This window comes from Rhagoletis pomonella, unplaced genomic scaffold (assembly GCF_013731165.1).
Source record: "Rhagoletis pomonella isolate Grant_MI unplaced genomic scaffold, Rhpom_1.0 Rhpom_scaffold_00007, whole genome shotgun sequence".
NCBI classification, from domain to species: Eukaryota; Metazoa; Arthropoda; class Insecta; order Diptera; family Tephritidae; genus Rhagoletis; species Rhagoletis pomonella.
Genome location: NW_023458561.1, coordinates 11,223,440 through 11,245,218, shown reverse-complemented (window position 1 = coordinate 11,245,218; position 21,779 = coordinate 11,223,440). Strand labels below are relative to the sequence as shown.

Below are 21,779 nucleotides of genomic sequence, written 5' to 3'. Positions count from 1 at the left end.
TTAGACTTTCTTACTTGTTTATGTATACATTTGTCTATATCTATCTCGATTCGTTTTGGCTGTTACAAACAACCGTTATGTGAACAAAATTAATATACCCTTGTGCACAAGTGCGCTCGGGTATAAAAATGTTACTGCTCGTGATCAGGTAGCACGAATTTAATGAAATGTCATAATTTTATTAAAAGTCAAATGGTTAACAACAACAACGAATGTCATTAAATGAAACTACCTTCTTTTTTGTATCATGCAAACAATTATAAATTGAAAAAATAATGCAAACTATGTCAGCACTGAAAAAAATTTATATTATAAATTGATTTAGCATTCGTATTTACTGAAAATGAAAACGAAATTTATTGAAAAAAAAACATACGGCGTTCGTTAAAGTGTGGAGCGCGAGATCTTTTTTGCAGTTTTGAGTGCGAAGCGTACCTAGTGTATGTTGTGCAGATATTTAAAACTGTGTCTTAAGTCCGGTTCACCATTCGTGTCCGGACATCTTTTTATTTGCTCTCAAAACTTTTTGCCGGAGAGGGTGCTGAGGTACGGTTCACCGTTCAGTTCGGCACATTTTATTTTGTTCTGAAGCAAACAGCTGATAATATTGTTGCCTACATACGATGTTGAGTGCAAATAACACATGCAACACGCCGCAAACGCATATAAAGGAGAACGTGGCAATCCGAATCATCAAGTTGATTCGAACAAAGAGTGTTCAGCAAATTTTTGTCGCGCTCACAGTGAGACAAAGTGGGAAAGGAACGCGTAAAATTACTAACAAAAAGTCTCCGAACACGAAGGGTGAATCCGCCTTATCAGTCTTTAGACCATTTCGAAACCGAAAGATAAAATCGCTTTTTTGATCTCGTGATTCATTAATATAAATCTTCTTCCGAAATAAGCATTCTACCGGAAAAGTGCAGCTATACTAAAATAGCTAAGCGAATAGGCAGCTAAACGGAATGTACCGTAGTAGACTAAATTTAATTTAAAAATTCTATCGTTATCTTAATCCACCTAATATTAATAATGAAACAAGATTTGTAGTGCAGAAAATGATGACAAATATACATATAGTAGTTGAAGCACGATAAAGCCAAAAGTATGGTTCATAAGGACGCCTTAATTTAAATAGAAAGAAAATAGTTTGTCTCCTTTAATTTATGCAAAACTGAATATTTGTACTACTGATTTATATTTTGATTTGTTTACCCCGAACGACGTCGGGTGCTCTGCTAGTACATTATAAAAGTATCCCCGCTTACCAAATTTCAGTCCTATTTATCAAAAACTGAGAGATTAGATTGCGAGAGAGATTAGACAGACCGGCACAGGGACAGACGGGCATAGCTAAATCGACTCAGTTCCAAGTTCTGATTATTTTGGTAAACAATTAAATGGGTCTATCTCTTCGTCTTCTTGTACTTAAAAACATCGCACCAAAGTAATAATTCCATTTCATGTTCATGAAGGGTATAAAACTTTAGTTAGCAAGCAGTTAAAAAATTCTAAATAGTTAATTACTAACATTGTTAGGGTTTCCTTAATTCCACCTCCGCTTGAGTTGCCTTAGAATTATCCCACAATATTATGTAATTACAAACATACATATTTATGTAGGTATGTACCAGGGTTGTTGCGAATATTCGCATTCGCATTCGCAACCGCGGAGCTTCCGCATGAATTTTAACATTCGCATTCGCAATAATCAACGCGGAGCTTTTGCGAATGCGAATATTGTGCAAGTGCACTGATATAAAACGATTATCTGGCAAACAAAATGACAAATTGTAGCCAATATTTTTTGACTGTGGGGATGCTACGTTAAAATTGTCCCCCTACGTCTCCCTTCTTTTGTAATTTAAAGTCAAAGAGTAAGATCGTCCAATATGCAATTCCAGCGGAAATGTTCAAGGGGTAGCTATAAAAAGAATCGACTATTTGCGCCTTAAAAGGTAACCTTTAATTAGGTAAGAATAATGTAACTATGAATATTATTTGCCAAAGGTCTGTTGAAAAACCGCGCAGCGAAATTAAAATAAAATGGAATGTGAAAAAGTTGAGTTAAAAACTACTAACTTTTCCATTTTTTATTTACCTAAACCACATAATTAACTCACCTAAATTATTTATTAAAAATAATTAACCTCCGCATTCGCATCCGCATCCGCGGATGTTAGCTTTTAAACATCAGCATCCGCATTCGCATCCGCGGATGTCTAAAATTCCACATCCGCAACATCCCTAGTATGTAGCTTTGTATGTTTATAAAAACATGTAGGTTGCAACAAACTTAAATACAACCGTTAGCTCTTATTTTCGATTTGAAAATTTAGTACAGGAAGTTGATATAAGCAGTTTATAGGGCGGAACGAAAAAAAATGCTTTAGAATGGCAATTTATATACTAAAAACCTAGCTGATTATAGAACTTAAAAGGCTTTAATGGTAAAAAAGTTTCGCTAGGAATTTACTATGTACGTATGTATGTATTTAAATACAAATATCACGAGTTTATACATGCAAGCTTTATTTACAATTACAATATACTGTAAGGTGGGCGATCGTATATTATCCCTAAATAATAAGGACGTTCGAAATGCTACAGAGCAAGCTGTCATCGAACATATCAAAGATGCTGGCATCAAAATAAATCTGGAAATTCAAACTTATGGAAAGGTACTCAATTGTTTGACCTTAAATTTGAAATAAAAAACTACACTTCATTTACCTTTCGTTGGTAATTAGGATGAGAAGAAATCGAATGAGCGTGATCAACGTGAGAATGGATACGTTCAAGCTAAGTCTAAATTCGCTCCAGGTGCCTAAATGCAATTCATTGCACATATAAATAATAATATTTTATCTTAGAACCTCCTACCTCGACGAATAAGCCGAATATGGCTCCGAAAGAAGCGCCCAGGAATGCGGCGTTTTCTGCCTCCATCCGTGCCAAACCTTCAGCGATTTATACAGCCAACGACGAAGATGAAGAGGATACACGGGATATGACTGGCCGAATCCGTACAGAAGCTGGCTACGAGGTAATGTAATTAGGCACAAAAAATCGTGCAAATTACTTTGTAAGATAAATATGTACGTACAAACATACATATACCTACATACTATAGTCAATAGGTACGTTCGTTTAAAATCTCCAGTAATAAACATTCAACAGAAAAATTCCGGCGAAATGTCATCTGTTCTCTCATAAGACAAAAATATCTAGAATAGTTTCGTCCCTCAACTTTTCTGGATAAAACCTGTAAAACTGTCAAAAATCAAAATTGCTCTCAGCGAAAGATAGAAAAGCCAAAAAGTACGGGAATGCTTTTCGGTTAAGAACTTGTAAAACTGTCAAATACACCGTGGGCGCCATTTTTTTGTTCACATAGCAGTTTTTTTATCATTTGACAATCTTCCGAATTTTGCTCAAATACTCCAACAAATTAACAAAAATACTTACAAAACTTAATATTTCTTCGCTGGGATATATTTAATAAGATGAAAATGCAGATGCACTTTTGTTTTTGCATATTCAAATTTGACATCATTTGAACGGCTGATGGTTTGACACTTTACCAGATTTTACCAGCAAAAATTCTTCGGGTATAATCTTGCAACTTCTGACAAAGAGAGGACCGATTTTACTCTCCCATTTTTCCCCTACTTTGCCAGAGAACCGAGTACGGGAACGCTTTCTGGTAAAATCCTGTAAAATCTTGCAACTTCTTGCGAGTTAGGGAACCCAACTAATAGTACGTGGTTAGAAAATTTGCAAAAACTTGCAAGTTAGATGAACAGCTGATTGAATAAAATGTAAAACGTACGAAAACTCATCACAAAGTGTTATCCTGACACAGTTTATTTATAAAGGAATAACTACTTAGTTCTAAGAAGTTTAACTTGTCGCATTTTATCACTTTTAACTTCGAAACCATCAAATTCAATTATGTGACTTGCATAAGTTCCTACCAGCTGGTTTTGATCAGCTGTTTTTCTGTTGCCAAATTGATGTTGGCAAAAATTTTTCCAGCAGAAACTAACAGCTTCCCCTCAAAATAAAATGTCACTTTCCTCTCACAATTTCCCCTACTGTGCCAGTTTTTAGCGTACGCGGGCTCCGTTATCTAACTAGATTGACACTTACGTGTATACCTATTGTAGGATAATACCATGTTCTGACTGCTATCGAAAACATGTTTTCGTGGCTAAAACTGGTTTTCGACCTAAAACTTGTGTTTTCGTCCATGTGAAATCTTTCAAACGAAAACCAGGGCTCGAGTCGTCACATACGATAGCGTACTACTCGTCACGTAAAAATACATTTTTCAGATTATGACATACGTGAACGTACTCTATACCCCGTTTTCAGCCTATACGACTGACGGTATCACGTATTTTTCTTTCGTATGGTTTTCGATCCGTGAAGGGATGTTACGATTCGAGCCCAGCTAAATGGGACAAAAAGTACGTTCACTTATGTCATAATCCGAAAAATGAGTTTTTAAGTGACGAGTAGTAGGATATCGTATGTGACGATTCGAGCACAGTTTTCGCTGAAAACTACTTGAAAACTCACGTTCCACTCATTCCAATCGGTGTCTTCACTAGTTTTCTTGATATACTTATCGAAGTGGAAGTCATATTTCATCTTACATATGATATTTGGGATTTATTGCCAATTGGCTGGCCAAATTAAAATATGAATAAAAGGAATAGGTTTCTAAAAATAAGAAAATGAAAAAAGATTTTGGTTTTGTTTTTTCATAGCAAAACTGTAAACAAAGGATGAAAGAAATGTCAACGAAAGCACTGAGCTGGTGCGAACAGCTTTCAGTCCACAATGCAAAACTTGTTTTCAAAGTGTTTTCGTTGTCGGTCAAGCTTTAATTCAAGCTTAAGTAGAAGTCTCTAGCATGTCAAGTTTCTGAGAAAGGTGTCCAGCACATTTTTAACCCCAGAATCGAGTTCAGCTAACAAACAAACATCGGAAACCCCTCATATAAAAAAAAGAAGTGAAGTTTGTAGACCTGGGCCCGAATCGCGGCATTCGTGATCGAGTAATTACTCGTTTCGAATCGATTGAAACAAAATGGCAGCTGTTTTCTCTACAATACAATTTCAACGGGCGAAGCATACTCGCTATCGAATATCGTGATCTCAAAACCAAATTTCGATTCGAGTTGCGCTCGATCGATTCGGGCCCTGTTTAATTGTAGTAAGGTTTTTGCTTAAAAGGATCTATTAAATAATTCGTCCATCCTTTTACAGATCGATCGGGCATCTGCTGGTAATTGTAAGCTCAACAAACAGGAGAAGGAACGAGACAAGGAACAACCCGATGAGTTCGGATACACGATGGGTATGTATTCCACCAATCGAATGCTCATTGTAGACCGCGAACATATTTTAAGTTTTTAATTATTGTAGCGAAAATTAAAAAACGTTACAATTTGATGAAGGACCTGCACAAGATTGAAGTGCAGCGTGCGCCGAATCAGTCACTAGGCTTAGCTTTGGCCGGTCATACAGATAGAAGAAAAATGGCTTGCTTCGTCGCTGGCATCAAATCCAATGGTCCACTAGCCTCATTGGATATAAAAGCAGGGGACGAGATACTCGAGGTGAACGGCAATGTTCTACAGAATCGTTGTCATTTAAATGCATCCGTGATATTCAAAAATATCGACTGCGAAAAAATTATACTCATTACATCCCGCCGGAAAGAAAATGACGAAGGAATTTCCGTAAAGCCCATCAAGAAGTTCCCTAAAGAAGTTGATGATGTATGTATAATACATACATAAAAAGTCCTTATTTCAGAAACGGCATTACATCTTTTGATGCTGTTTTACAGACAAAATTCTTATTCGAGCTGTATCCCAACGCCCGCTCAGTACAAGTTAAAAAAGAGGGTTTCCTTGGTATTATGGTAATTTACGGAAAACACGTCGAAGTGGGCAATGGTATATTCGTATCCGATTTGCGTGAAGAATCCAATGCTGTAGCGGTAATTTTGCGATTAATCTTTAGTACGAAGGAATTTTTCTTTTTAATTTTTTGTTGTATTTTACATATCGATAGGCTGGAGTAAAAGTTGGTGATATGTTACTAGCCGTCAACAAAGATGTTACTATTGAATCGAATTATGATGAGGTATTTATTGCATTTAACAATACGTACGTTTACATTTTTCCAGGATTTGACGCATTGTAGCATTGATAAAACCCAAACAGTTTTGGGATCCACACAATATCGATGATATATAAGTGATGTTGAAAATACTTATTAATTTGCGACAACAGCAATATGATCATGCTTCTAGATTGGACAAAGTACACTGATACTACGTTTATGAGTAGGCCCATTCACGAAATCATTCATGAATTAAGTTATACACGAAATGGTACTTATGCACCGAGTTTCTAATCAAATTAATGTAATGGATAATAGTGCATAGCCTCGTGAGCCCCTTATTAAATTGCTCCTTGGTTCCAACGTCCTTATTCCTCATTGGGACACGCGCACAAATGAGGCTGGTGTTGTTGAAATTAGCTTTGACACGTATTGTGGCAACTTCTACAACAAGGTTCTACGTACCGGAATGACTCGGGTTTTACCCGACCAACGGCTGTTGTTTCGGAGATCTATAGAAGAAAAAAGGAGAAAATATTAATTAGATTATTTTATGTCGCCAAATTTCAAAACAACGTCAAACATGTTTTTAGAAATGCCTGATAAAGACGAAACAATAACAACTAAAAAATTTAAATCAAAGTTTAGAGCGGGACGGGGTTTGATTTGGAAAATTACCAAGTGCAATAATATTTAAAATTGTATATTTGAAACCAGTGTTTAACTTGTCGGTGTTATGTGATTTATGCAACAATTGCTAAAATACCATTTTGGTCTTATTTTTTAGGTATGTTCTTTTTAATGAATATACATTTTTGGGATTTTAGTAAACTAGGACTGAGTATTTCATGTTAAAGAAAAACGATGTTAACTTAAATTTATTTTAAGCAATTTATTAATTTCATTAGACCCGCAAACTCGTTATCCGCCACTATTCGATAAAGTTTGTATCTCAGTTTATTTGCCACTCTTCTTAGACTTTAAACAACTCAATTTTAGCTGCTGGAAAGTGCAGGTTTTGATGAAATGTTCTTTTCTCAGGCCTACTAGGAATTTTATTTTCTTCGAGTAATTCATTTGGATTTTATCTCAACCGAGACAAATTCTTGTATTTACGCTTTGAATAGAGAAAGCCTGATTCATTACCTTTCCAATGGTATCCCATTTTTGTAAATAGAGCAAGAAATATTGAACTTATAATGGAGTTTTGTTGACACAACTTGACTTTTTTATCGATATTTTCCACACCCATACTTAAAAAAAATATTTATTTTTAAGTCCATTTCTGTCAGTTTATAATTCCTTGTTATAAGGAAATCCTAAATATCAATTTTGGGCATTTTAGCCTTTGTAGTTAGTTAAATATTTCAGTTTTTGCCTTTTTAAAAATTGCAGTTATATAATAGGGTGGCATGACAGTAACTGTAAATGACCAATTTTTTCTGAAAAGCATCGCCTATCTTATAATGTACCTTGTGCAAAATTTCATTGATCTATCTTCAATAGTTTTCGAATTACAGAATTAAAAGCAGCTAGATGGGTCAAATCTTACACTATGCGTCAGGAGCAACACGAGCAATGGGTGAAGCCATCTCCTAGTTTGCTCAGGCCTTACGACTCATAGGCAGTGGACCACCGCGTTCATGACCCCTTGCTGCACTAATCGAGCTGTCTCCACGGCACAACAGAGTCCGCCTGAGCAACTCAACACAAACACAATCGCACCACAACACAACGCAATAGACAATACCATTGACACAACAGACCACACCACTGATACCATTGCTTCACCACCCACACGCCACCGGCAACAACTCCTAGTTCCTCCGACAATCTGCACCGTGTGTCTGACCAGGATATTCCGTAATGTGACATCAGTCAACTGCAACACTTGCCTTGGCTGGTGTCACTTTAGGGCATGCTCAAGACTGCGCAGCACGCAAGATTGGACGAGGGACTATGAGGGCCCATGCTGTGCTTCTCGGCAGCAATCTCCAACTGCGACGCTGCCCACTAACACCATATGGCAACAGCCACAGCAACAGCAAGCACAGCATGTAGCGGCCCGGCAACACACGTCACTAACACCCCACATTCCAATAAGTCTCCCTAGGCATACGAAGATTTTACAATTTAACTGTAACGGTTTTCAGAGCAAGATGGAGGAGCTAACAGTCTTCATGGGTCGGAATATTAATACTTGCGGTCCAAGAGACGAAGCTGCACGGCAATTCGAGATCGCGCGCGAAATAATGGTGGTGGCCTAGCGTTCATCACAGCACACCGTGCAGTATCGTCTTATCGAAGCAGACATCGACCGCAGGGATACCATCCTAGAATGTCAGGGTATTGATCTGGTCAGGCGATGTCGAGCTCGAAATATTTAACGTATATATACCCCCTGCCACCAGCTGCCCGGTAGGATATCACCCTGAAATAGTTGCGCTCCTCAGAGGTGAAAACCGTATGGTAGTTGTTGACTTCAATGCGCACCACGATCTTTGGCATTCAAGCCTGTCAAGCGATCGTAGGGGCACACAATTGGCTGAGCAGATTGATGATTCGACATTCTGCACAATGAACGACGACGCACCCACCAGGATTATGGGCAGCTGCTGCAGTGCTGATCTGTTAAACAGCGTATCATTGCGGCCTATCCTGAATTTAGCATCAGATCATCTGCCCATAATCATCTCGATTGATAAACGAGCCGACTTTGCTTCCGAGGATCACCGGACCTGTGTCAACTTTTCTAAAGCTGATTGTAAAGGCTTCGCGGATGTAACTGAAAGCGCCTTCGCTGCACTACCCACACCAACCGACGTGCACGTGGGTGAGCGTAAATTCCGCAGGGTTGTCACTGCTGTTACAGCCCGCTTTGTCCCAGCGGAATGCATATCGGACCCCCGTCCGTATTTTCCTTCTGAAGCGCAGAGGTGTCATTTTTTAGTAGTCCTGACTAAGACTCAAAAAAATTAATCTTCATTCTTTTTTTTTATGATTCATAAATCACTTTTTTAGTCATTTCTTGTTAGTCACTTGATTTCAGCCATTAGATTGCATTCTTTTGCAGTACTTTGAATTTTTTTCAGTGACCGAGAACGCGCTCCGGTTTTGGGTTATTCTGCATGACATTACCTATGTCAAAAAATGTGAGCGAAACTCTAAAAAAACTTAATGTTAAGAATGACAGGGACGTCCGCGTTTTGAGATGAGAAATCGTTTCAGTGAAAACCCTATATATATATGGTAGACAAATCTACAGAAATTACTATGCTTAACCGGACCCGATTATTAAAAAAGGCGTACCTTAAATACTACACACCCTTGCCATCTTCGGCCGCAGTAGAAAGACTTTTTTCGTTTGCTTCATTACTGAATACCCCACGCCGTGGAACGTCCTCAACAATTTTGAAAAATTGCTGTTGCTGAAAGTTGAGTGAGACGTATAAAAAACTGTACTCATTTGTTTTCTAAACAAATTAGCATTATAATTTTATGAAAAAGTGTACGCAAAGATTGCTTTAGATTTCCATTATTCACCTCGGACTGCAAAAATGACTAATTAGTCATGAAGAACAGAAAATACTAATGACTTCAATTTTTAGCCTTTAGTCAAACATGTGATTGATTGGCTGCAGTTAAAAAATGTTAGTCAGTGAATGTGACTGCAACGATTTAAAGTCACGAAGACTGCATTCCTTCACACCTCTGCTGAAGCGGCTGTCCTAGCCGATGAGCGCGACAAGCTTCGTCAGGCCGATCTCGGAAATCCCCGTATCAGGGATATCAACTCGGAGATTCGGCAACTTGTGAACGTACATTAGCGGAAGAAATGGGAAGAGCATCTAAAAACCTGCAAGTTCGCTTCTGGTGTGAGCAAACTTTGGTCAACCGTGAGGTCATTGTCCAACCAGACGAAGCGTGACGATAGAGCTGAAGAGCGAGCTATTTTAGCCGGTAGTTCGTTTTTCATCCTCCGGTGGATAAAGCCAAACTTCGAGTGCCAAAACCAAGTGTGCTTCTTGTTTTCACCAGCGGTGAGGTAAGGGTAGCCATCGGGAAGGCGAAAGCCACCAAAGCCATTGGACCCGACGGAATATGCATGCTGATGCCGAAAAATATGGGTCCTGCGGGAATAGCGTACCTAACGGAGGTCCTCAATCTGTCAATGGCCGCTCTCGTCATTCCAGACATCTGGAAGATGGGGAGAGTGGTCCCACTGCTCAAACCGGGGAAACCAGCCAACACAGGAGAGTCTTATCGTCCGATAAACCTCCTTTCTTCAGTAGCGAAGACACTAGAGGCCTTGCTACTCCCGTATTTTACGAACCACCCAGCGAAGCATCAGCATGGATTCCGTAAAGTGCACAGCACAACAACAGCACTTAACGCCGTAAATACCGAGATAATTCGTGGCCTTAACCGAAACTGCCCCTTTGAGAGAACCATTCTAGGAGCGATGGACCTGTCTAAGGTGTTCGACACTGTCAGCCATTCAACGCTACTAGAAGACATAGAGGCCTCCTCTCTCCCACAGAGACTCAAACGGTGGTCGGCGAATTATCTGAGTGGTCGTGACTCGTCACTAACTTTTAGAAACAAATCGAGAAAACCTAGGAAACACCACAGGGTGGAGTCCTTTCCACATTACTGTTTAACTTTTACATTTCAAAGCTCCCTCAACCCCCAGAGGGAGTCTCGATACTCTCTAATGCTGACGATTGTTCGATCATGGCGTATGGGAATGGAATTGATGACTTGTGCTCGAAAGTAAACGGTTTTCTCGCCGAGCTTTCTCGCTTCTTCACTGCACGGAGCCTAACCCTCTCTCCTACAAAATCCTCAGCCACACTTTTTACCACCTGGACGAAGGAGGTCAGACTACAACTGGGAATTCACGTCACTGATACACCAATTCCGACGATGAACAACCCGAAGATACTCGGAGTAACCTTCGATAGTCTGCTCACCTTCTGCTCGCATACAACCGCAATTTTCAACAGAGTACAAAGCCGCAACAAGGTCCTCAAGTCGTTAGCCGGCAGCACCTATGGCAAAGACAAAGAAACGTTGCTGGCAACGTACAAGGTAATTGGCCGGCCGGTTCTAAACAATGCAGCGCCCGTGTGGTCACCGGGAACTAGTAGGACGCGGTGGATGAAGCTGCAGACTTGCCAGAACACAGCACTCAGGACAGCGACAGGATACCTTTTGATGTCGCCGCAACATCACCTACACGAGGAGGCCCACATGCTCCCTGTTAAGGAGCATAACACAATGCTCTGCAAGCAGTTTTTTGTTGGGAGCCACAGACGTGGTCACCCACCCAAACAGACAACTCCTTGCAGAAGAACCTTCGCCCAGGCACGTCAGGAGGCATCTCTACGAACTGACGGACGAAGTCCAGATGTTCATCAAACAACCTTTGGACCCGACAGCTTATCGATAGGCCTTGAACGGCATTCACAGAGAGGCAGTCTCGAGTTATGTAGACTCCCGACCTGTGAATGCCATTCTGGGCATATAACCACCAGACATGGACGAGACAGAACTTCGTCTGCCTCGGGAGACTCGGACCACAATAGCCCAACTGCGCTCTGGTTACTGCAGGAGGTTGAACTCATACCTGAGCAGATTAAACGAAGATGTTCTTAACGAATGCCCGGCATGCGGAGAGTCGCCCCATGACTCACAGCACCTCAGTAACGCACCTCTATGGACAGACCCATTCGAGGCTGCACGCTTCCTGGGACTACCGCTAGTAGAGCTTGACGACAACAATTGAGGACGGACTAACCGATCTGGGCGGGGTTGTTGTAGCCGCTACAATAACAACAACAACAACAAGGTTTTGGGCCCGGGTAACTACAAATCTCACACCAAATCTGTGCGGCATATCCTGGCAGCTGTAAAATATACCACATGATGCATATTGTTTGCAGCCATGCCTCTTCCTGAATTGCAGTGATGTCAGCCTTATAATTGCTTACGGCACCATCACTTATTTAGAGATTCTTTCCTTATAGAAGATCCGGACTTTTCAAATGCATATCGTCGTTTAAAGTGCAAAACCACGTATCAACAAAATGCAAAACCGCGTATCAGCAAAATGCAAAACCGCGTATGTGAAGTTGTAGAAATTATTTTCTAGAGCGTAAAAACACTCATATTTCAACATGGTTCTCTTTTTTATAAAGAAATCGCATTTCTGGCCAGTATATTTCAGGACGAAAGGATAAGGATTGAGCCAAGAGCTTGTGTGAGCAAATCCAATTTTTGGCAGCATATGTCAGTTACGCGGTTTTGCAGAATGACGATACGCGGTTTTGTACTTTAAACGACGATATCCGTAAGTCCTAATGCTTGCGAGTTGCGGGGGCCGTTGATTAGAGGTGGGTAACTCAGCACTGTGCTGAGTTACTGTGCTGACTCTTAGAACTGTGCCGCACGCTCAGACTCACCTCTGAAAAAATTTTTAACTCAGTAACTCAGTTTATGTGCTGACAATGTATAGCTCAGTGTGCTACAGAGTCGATATGGTAACTCAGTTGATGTGCTGACACTTGCATAGCTCGGTGCGGCTTGCATTGTTTAGAACTGTGTCGATGTGGTAACTCAATTGATGAGCTGACACATTCACACAATACGATCTTCCAAAAAGTACCATAATAGATGGCATCACTAGACTAACCATCAATTGAATATACGACTACCAAATTTAACAAGAAGCAAAGCGAATAGCCCAGTTATGCATACTTGCACTGTTATACCATATTTACGTAAAAATCAAAACCAAACAGAATTCTACATGTGAAGTGCCATGCGTTGGGTAACCGCTTACATGCATAGCCCATTTAACAGATTCTTGTATTACAACTCTCAAGCAAAGCTAAGTATGCATAACTGGGCTAGAAGTTAATACATCCAAGGGGAATTATTTTGCAAATGAACTCACCAGTTGAAATCAGCTTTCTAAAATTTTGCCGGCCAGCTACGAACAGAAGCTAAAGATAATCTTTTCTAAATCGATTTCGATTACTAACATCATCAAAAATTTCGATGTACATACCAATTGTGCGATAGCACACTTGTGCCAGCTCACTGTGCTGACTCATTAAAGTGAGTTGGAGTTACTGAGTCAGCACACCAAAATTTACAGAGGTACCCACCCTTACCGTTGATAGGTAACTGATGAAATTGCCTATTTATCAAGTCCCACATTGCAGCGCAAGGCGCAGCGTAGGCGATGTTAAAAACGTTGTATGCTTAAAAGCATAGTATATCCACAGGTTTAATATTTAATTTTGTATTGTTTTTTTATCCAGCAAATCCATTTTTAAGACGTTTAAAATTATATTATACGTTTCACAGCAGCCAACACTTAATTCCGCAATGACCCGCGATACAAAAAATATGATGAAATATTAAACTGCCGGTAATTGTATATTGTACGAATTTAGAAAACATGTTTCCGCATTAGTACTTTATACGAAAGTATTAACTAAATTGTACGAATACAGAATTGTAGATTTCGTAAATCTAAAACCATACGTAAATATTACGAATGCTTTCCTACAATATTCAAAAGCTCTCGTATAGAGATTTGTTCAGTGCTTTACGAATGTGTTTCGTAAAATAAACGTAAGATTTCGTAAATTGTACTGAAAAAATGCCTTACGAAAGTCCTTTCGTTATATTTACGTATGGTTCGTAAAAACTTCTTTCGTTATGAAAAATGTGTTCGTATTATGAACGAAAGTTTCGTACATTGTACAAAAACCAACACTACGAAAGATTTTCGTAGCACTTTTACGAAATTTTATTTTCAGTGTGCTGTTTGAGGAGAAGTTGTACTTTTAAAAAGTTAAATATTTCGTATCTGCACTTCGACCAACCGCCATATTTTTGTACTTTCGCAAACCCCAAAATTGTTGGGGTCCGTCAGTGTTCACAAGAAATTAAGAAAAAACCAAAACCCTTTAAAAACGTCTCCAATGCGATTTCTTTAATTTAAAATATTGCATGTACAATTCGCCGACAAGCTAAATTTTTTTGTAATTTTTTGCTTAAATGCGTGATCGCGGTTGTTTTGTATTCGCACACTGCCCTTAATATTTGTTGAGGAATATTTTTCCCGAAGCCGTCAAAAATATGCATAGATATCTCTTCGAGGTTTTGTATTGATTTGCCGAACATTTAGTTGCGAAAATGGTCTCTGTGATGTCTTCTTTCAAATTATGACATGGTTAGTTATTCTGTCGATGAAAAAAATTTTAATTGTAACTAATATTTTTTCATCATAGGCTGTTGCTCTGATAAGACGCGCCGAGGGAATAGTCACTCTCGTATTGTTAACTCTTAAATCTGAGGAAGCTCTAAAGGCAGAAAAGGAGGCGGCAGAGAAGAAAAAAGAAGGTATGTAGCTAACATTAATAAAATAATATGTACATATGTATGTATTATAAAAAATAATATGAATAGCATATAAAAACAAAGAAATCTTCACTAATATGGTGATCCCCGTTTATTTAATATTGAAAAAAACAACCCCGTTTTGTTCAGTTAGACGGTGAATGCATCAATTCCCTATATTTTTTAAAATTAGAGACTGTTTGAAAACTTTTGAATGAGGTAAAAAGGGAGGGTCCGCAAACACAAAAACAAGTTTGTTAAAATACGAGGGTCTCTCAAGAAATCTAAGGAATTCGAAAAACCATTATCCTTTGAGTCGATCTGACGTTTGCATCCGGAAATTTCACATTTTTTAGCGTAAACGTGCTCAGAACATCTTACAGTACGAGCTTCTGTTTGTGGTGTTTACAGCAACTTCAAAGTTTCAAGTAGAAAAAAACCAATATGTATTTTAAAAAAATCCTTTGATGACTTTTTATAACTTTCGAAGTGGATTAACACAACAATGGGCATCGATGAACTTCTTTGCACTTTTGGTAATAACCACCATTAAGGGCCAATGTTTATAATAGGAATAATGCAATAAAGCTTGGTCGTACTTCCCTTTGTATGCCAGAAAACATCGACGCTGTGTGCAGGGCGATGACGGAAGATCGTCATTAGACATAAACCAAATCATAACAGATGATGTAACTTGGATGTATGCGCATGAGCCAAAAGAAAAAAGCCAATCAAAATAAGAAAAAAAAATTGTTCGCGCAAGAAGCACTTCGAAACAAATGGTCTCTATTGATTCTTCCCAGTAACGGGTAATGTGTCTATAGTGGCATTAAGGAAACGTAGAACAGTTAATTCTGGGTGGTACACAACCATTTCTTTGGCAACAGTCTTGGACGAATGGAGGAAAAACAACAAATGGTCTTCATAAAGCGAATGCAAGCTTTTACACATCTAAGACATCAACAAAAGATTTTTTTAACAATGTTTTTTTTATTCTTGTACATCCAGAATAAACTTCGCGAACAACGATTTTCTTTGCCAGAAGATGCGGTTACCGCGTTCAAAAACCGACTTCACTGCAGGAAAAATGCTTCAACAGTTGGTTTGAGCGCAAGCAAAAGAGTATAAATTATGCCGAAGAATAAGTTGAGAATAGATAAGACCATTTTTATTACCTATAAAATTTGGTTTTCTTAGGTATACTAACGACTTTTGGTGACCCTCGTAATAAACGTACATATAGATATGTATGTAGGTAAGTAGGCCATAAACTCTAATATAATAATTTATTAAAGAATAAACAGCAACTAGGGCTGGAACACTCCGTATATTCAGATAACCGTAAGAACATTTGTGTATACATAGGAATAAAATCCGGTCAATATCCGCTAATTTTGTTATGCGGATATCCTAAACATTATTATAAAGGATTAGTAAAATTGTTCTCAAAATTACTGAATCTATCAAATAGCACAATAAATAATAGAAAACATCATTAATACACAATTGTTATTTTATTGCTAAATTTTAGGTTCGAATATCCGTATATCCATACACTATTCGTATATCCAAATATCAACACACTTTTCGGATATCCGGATATCGTCGGTGATACTGCAAAACGGTCTATGTGTATTAGTAGCCTTGACACTTACATTGTCTTTTACTTGCACAGGAATGCATTTGCAAATCGTCACCCTAATAAACGAACAACAAAACTGTCTACCTTTGATGGAGATGAACAATTGCCAGAAGCGATCAGGCACAGATCACAGATCAAATAAGCACCAGAGGTAATAAGTGACATAGAACGTTTTGTAGTATCACCGACGATATTCAGATTTTTTATTCAGAAAATCGAATGTTCGATTATCCGGATAGTCAAAACATCCGGATAGTACTTCCAGCCCCAACTGCAACTTTTGTCATATTTGGGCATATTATTTACATTTTCTTTCGAAGCATCAGAGATAAGCGTTAAAATTTTAAACTTCCCGTATGTAAAAAAATTTAAGGGATATTTTTTAGTTAGTTTAGTTTTTTATTTTAATAAACTTGTTTTTTTATTACTGTCGTTTACGGATCCTTCTCTTCCGCCAGTTAATCTACTATGTATAAGAATTTAGAAAATACCATAAAGGCATTTTCGACAAATCAAAATCCGAATTATCTCAAAAAGTAGAGCCAATTGCATAACTTAAATATTTCTTTGAATCACCCTAATGCACATAAAAAAATAAAACAATGCATGATATGCTTTAGATCTTACCACCTTAAAAGCAAACAGAAAAAGTTCGCCGTACACCCCTGAGTCTAAAGTATTTTTGCAGGGCAATTTCGATAATATTTTTTTTTTATCCGAACCAACGGCTCGACAATTCTGTGGTCATAAGCAATAACCGCCTAAGTCGACTTAAGAAAGAATTGAGTTGTACATGCTATCGTTTTCTGCAGCTACTATTCCAGGGGTGGGCAAGGCCGAGGCCGAAAAGAGCCACATGTAAATTCTAAATGCTACAAAGAGCCGCAAAAAAAACTACGAAAACAAAAATTTTATTTTTAAATACAATTATTATTAGAAATTAATGACATTAATATAAAGTTAATTATAAAATAAATAATTATTATTATTATTAAATATATTAAAGAAAATTCAAAAGATCCCTTTGGCCAAATTTTCAAAATCTGGTTTTACCTAAGTTAAAGCCGTTCGTAACAGTTCTGTTAAATGTTGGTTAGTCAAAAGGTACGTTCGTTTAAAATCTACAGTAAAAAACGCCCTACAGCAAAATTCCAGCGAAATGTCATCTGTTCTCTCACAAGAGAAAAATATCCAAAATAGTACGCGAACAGAAAATTTGCATAAACTTGCAAGTTACACGAACAGCTGATAGAAATTACGTTTACATTCAAAAATATAAAATTTAAAACGTAAGAAAACAAATCAAGTTTAATTAGTCCCATTTTACAATTTTAACTTTCAAACCATCAAATTCAATTTAGGGATTTGCGTAAATTCCAACCAGCTGTGTTTGATCAGCTGTTTTCTTGTTGGCAAAAATTTTTCCAACAGAAACCTGCAGCATTCCCTCAAAATGAAATGTCATTTTGCTCTCTAAATTTCCTCTACTTTGCAAGTTTTTTTGCGTACGCGAACACAAAATTCCGATAGTTTTTATAATAATAATAATAATAGATTGGCGCTTACACATATGTATGTCAGTGTTTGGTCGAGCTTCTCCTCCGATTTGTGGCGTGCGCCTTGATGTTGTCACACAAAGCGGAGGGACCTACAGTTTTACGTCGACCCCGAATGGCGACTGTATTTTTATGAGAAGCTGTTTTTGCCATTGCCTGCCGAGGGATGACCGCTGTTAAGAAAAACCCTTTTTTCTATATATTTTTGCGATGTTGCTTTGTCCAGGGCTTGTTCCCAGGTGTTGCGGAGTGAAAGCGCGCACTGCTTACCACTACACCACAGCGGCCGACGATAGTTTTTATAACCCAATCAGGTACGCGAATGAACTAATTGTTAACGGTATTTTGACTTTACGAATTTCATTGTAGAGTACAAAGACTCACAGTTATATGTTGTACCAAAAATTTAAAATATACGGCACGCAGCTGTTTCAACAGCGGATATTTTAAATCTGGTACTGGCCGGAATTCAAGCAATGGCAAAGCTTTATGTTGCATTTCCAGTGCCTTATCTTCTTTTAATTCCAAAAACTCCAACTCTTCTTCGCTTTTCTTAAAAAGGAGTTTTTCGGATATTGTAAATTCATCCTCAATTATGTTATATAAAAATGGGTTTATGACGTATACAAGCGTACATTTAAACAATTTCACATCGGCAAATATTTTTTCAAAATCTGCTTTTGAATCATGTTCAATAAATGCATGATAAAAATATAGCAAGGTAGAACCGTTCTCTCAATTTGTCGGCCATGATTTTTTTGACGTAGAATAAGTCTTACCTTACGATATGGGGGCTATGCTGAAATATTGTAGTTGCAATTTTTAGAGCTTCACGAAAACGTTTATTGCACGAGAACTAATGAAGCGATTTCAAGGAAAGGTATGGTGTTCCAAAGATAAAATTCTAAACCTATCGACAGATTCATTTTTGTAAGTAACTAATTCGATTTCTGTCGTAAAAACAACGATGCCTTATTTTGGGGTAAATTTTGAGCCTTTAAAGTGCTCTAGCAACTTATCGTTGGCAGATATAACTTTCATTTTCGGGATATAGGTTCTTTGGAGCAGTGGAAATATTATCGTGTACAAATTTTATATAAATTCAACAAATATTGAGCATTTTAAGGCAAACAATTTTTGAAAAAATTTGCACATTTTTTTCATTACCAAAATTCTCGAAAACCTCTCGAATTATTTTGTTTTTGTGTTATCTAATCAAAAATTCAAGAGTTTTCCTTTCGTTTGGTGTATGGGAAGTATTGGTTGATATCTTCTTTATATCTATGGCAGAGTGGAAGATCGACCTATCTCGGAAGCCAGTTCGAAAACGCTCTATCTCAAAAAACGTTTGAAGAACGCCCTATTTCAGAATTTAATTGAAAAACACCCTATCTCAAAATTCGGTTCAAAAACGCCCTATCCCACTTCAAAATGTATTGAAAATATGCTGATATAGGGCGTTTTTGAATCGGCAGCTGAGAAACGAATTCTGAAATAGGGCGTTCTTGAAAAGTTGTTTGAGATAGAGCGTTTTCGAACTGGCTGCCGAGATAGGTCGATCCTCCACTCAGCCATCGATATGTTTATTTTATTCAAATATATGGGCATAAATGATTTTCCATACAAAATCACTTCGTCATTATTTTGCAAACACGTGCATGCATTGGAAGTGAGAGAAGGAGACAAAAAGTATGTATGCGTATGTAATGCGGCTTTTGATATGCAGATGGCGCGCCATTTATAACCTAACAGCAGTGTATGTACATTCGTCGTTGAAAGTGCAAAACCGCGTATCAACAAAATGCAAAACCGCGTATCAGCAAAATGCAAAACCGCGTATGTGAAGTTGTAGAAATTATTTTCTAGAGCGTAAAAACACTCATTTTTCAAAATGGTTCTCTTTTTTTATCAAGCAATCGCATTTCTGGCTAGTATATTTCAGGACGAATGGATGAGGATTGAGCCAAGAGCTTGTGTGAGCAATTCCAATTTATGGCAGCCAATGTCAGTTACGCGGTTTTGCAGAATGACGGTACGCTTTGTACTTTAAACGACGATATGTAAATACATATATACGTACATATGTTGATTGAAGTTAATATGGATCTGTTTGGTTTCGTTATCGTATTTGTTTTCGATATTGTAATCGATTTTGTCATCGATATTTTTATCGGTTTTGTTATCGCTATTTTTATCGATTTTGTTATCACTTTGTTATCGATTTTGTTATCGATTTTACTATCGATTATTTATCCGTTTTGTTATCGACATTTTTCTTGATTATGTTAACGATTTTGCTGTCGACATTGTTATCACTTTTTTATCGATTACGTTATCGATATTATTACTGATTTTGCTATCAATATTTTCGGAACTTATCGATATAATGATCGATATTTTTTATCGATTTTGTTATCGATTTTGCTATCGATTTCGCTATCGATTTTGTTATTGACATATTTATCGATTTTGTTGTCGATATTTTTATCGCTTTTGCCATCAATATTTTTATCGGTTTTGTTACTGATATTTTTATCGATTTTGCTATCGATATTGTTATCGCTTTTGTTATCGGTATTTTTATCGATACTTTTATCGATTTTGCTATTCATATTATCGATATTTTTATCGATTTTGTTATCGACTTTATCATCGATTTTGTAATAGATTTTTTTATAGATTTTGTTAACGATTTTGCTATCGACTTTGTTATAACACTCTCGTGTTATTGCTGAGAATATTGCGTTTACCTACGCTGCGCCGCTGCCAGCATTTTCGCAAAGTGCTGGTGACACGAACATATTGAATGTGAAAACGAGGAATGAGAAAACGCAGAAAGAGAAAACTCCGATATCGTCTAACATTGCTGCTGCTGCGGCCGCCACCACTACCACTGCTCCCGTCTCCTATGCCAGTGCTGCTGCTTTGCCGGCGGCCTCTTCTTTACACCCACCTGATCAGACAGCGAAATCATCTGTGTACCAGTTGCCCATGCGGAATATCACTGCGAAACGCAGTAGTAGAAAACTTAATTAACCAATTGTCGTTGGGTCGAATAATAGCAAAGGACTACATGTTGTTCCTGGTTTGAAGTGGTTGCATTTATCATCTTTTTCAAATAACGTAACTGTTGCCGATATATTAGCTTATGTTTCAAAGCACGCCGAGCTTGATACGAAGTTGCTGACCTGCCATATGCTTGTGAAAAAGGACACTGACGTATGCAAACTTAAAAAAAATAATTTTAAACTTGGGGTGTCGGAATGCTGCTATGAAAAGGTGCTTAATGCGGACATTTGGCCAACGCATGTGAAGATTCGTCCTTTCCGTTTTTTCCCAAAGACGGCGTACCACAGCAAGAAGCTTAGTTGACCCTCCGGAAGTCATCCCAAAACGTCTGAAAATCTATTTTCAAAATGTATCGGGTCTTAGAACCAAATCTAAACAACTTTTTGCCATGAGTTCCCATTTGGACTATGACATATTTGTCCTCGTTGAAACATGGTTGAATGAGAATTTTTATGACAATGAGTTTTTCGACTGCAATCTGTTCAACGTGTTTCGCAAAGACAGAGATGTTTCAAAAACTGGTCTCTCTAGAGGTGGAGGTGTATTAATAGCGGTTAATCGAAAATACCGCTCTTCGCTTGTGCCATTAAAGAATGAGGATACCCTCTTTGATCAAATTAGTATTGCTGTGGATGGTATTTCTAAACTAATAATTTGCGTTTCTTACATACCGCCATCTAGTGGTGATGCAATCTACAAAGCGCATGTTGACAATGTTCTTGATTTAGCATCTAGTCATGAAAATCTATGTGTAATTGGTGACTTCAACCTAATTAATATCGATTGGGCTGCTAGGGGCGATAGTCCAGGGTTACACCCGAAATCTCTTAATACTTTTGCTGAAACCTATGCGGTTGATAATTTTTTAAGTTGTGACCTCATGCAAATAAATAATTTCACTAACAAACTGCTTCGAACTTTAGATCTTATTTTTATTAATGACAATGTTAGTTTTGC

The 21,779-nt window shown here is 37.9% G+C and overlaps 1 protein-coding gene across 1 annotated transcript in view; it reads left to right on the top strand.

Moving 5' to 3' along the window:
• LOC118742315 (inactivation-no-after-potential D protein) overlaps positions 1 to 21,779 on the top strand; it is a gene marked incomplete at its 3' end in the record, with an annotated part of 121,807 nt that overhangs the window by 43,670 nt on the left and 56,358 nt on the right. The window contains 8 exon segments of the mRNA XM_036474299.1: positions 2,559 to 2,681; positions 2,751 to 2,823; positions 2,874 to 3,046; positions 5,277 to 5,367; positions 5,436 to 5,791; positions 5,863 to 6,015; positions 6,090 to 6,161; positions 14,447 to 14,558. Of these exon segments, the coding sequence (XP_036330192.1) occupies positions 2,559 to 2,681; positions 2,751 to 2,823; positions 2,874 to 3,046; positions 5,277 to 5,367; positions 5,436 to 5,791; positions 5,863 to 6,015; positions 6,090 to 6,161; positions 14,447 to 14,558 (1,153 nt within the window).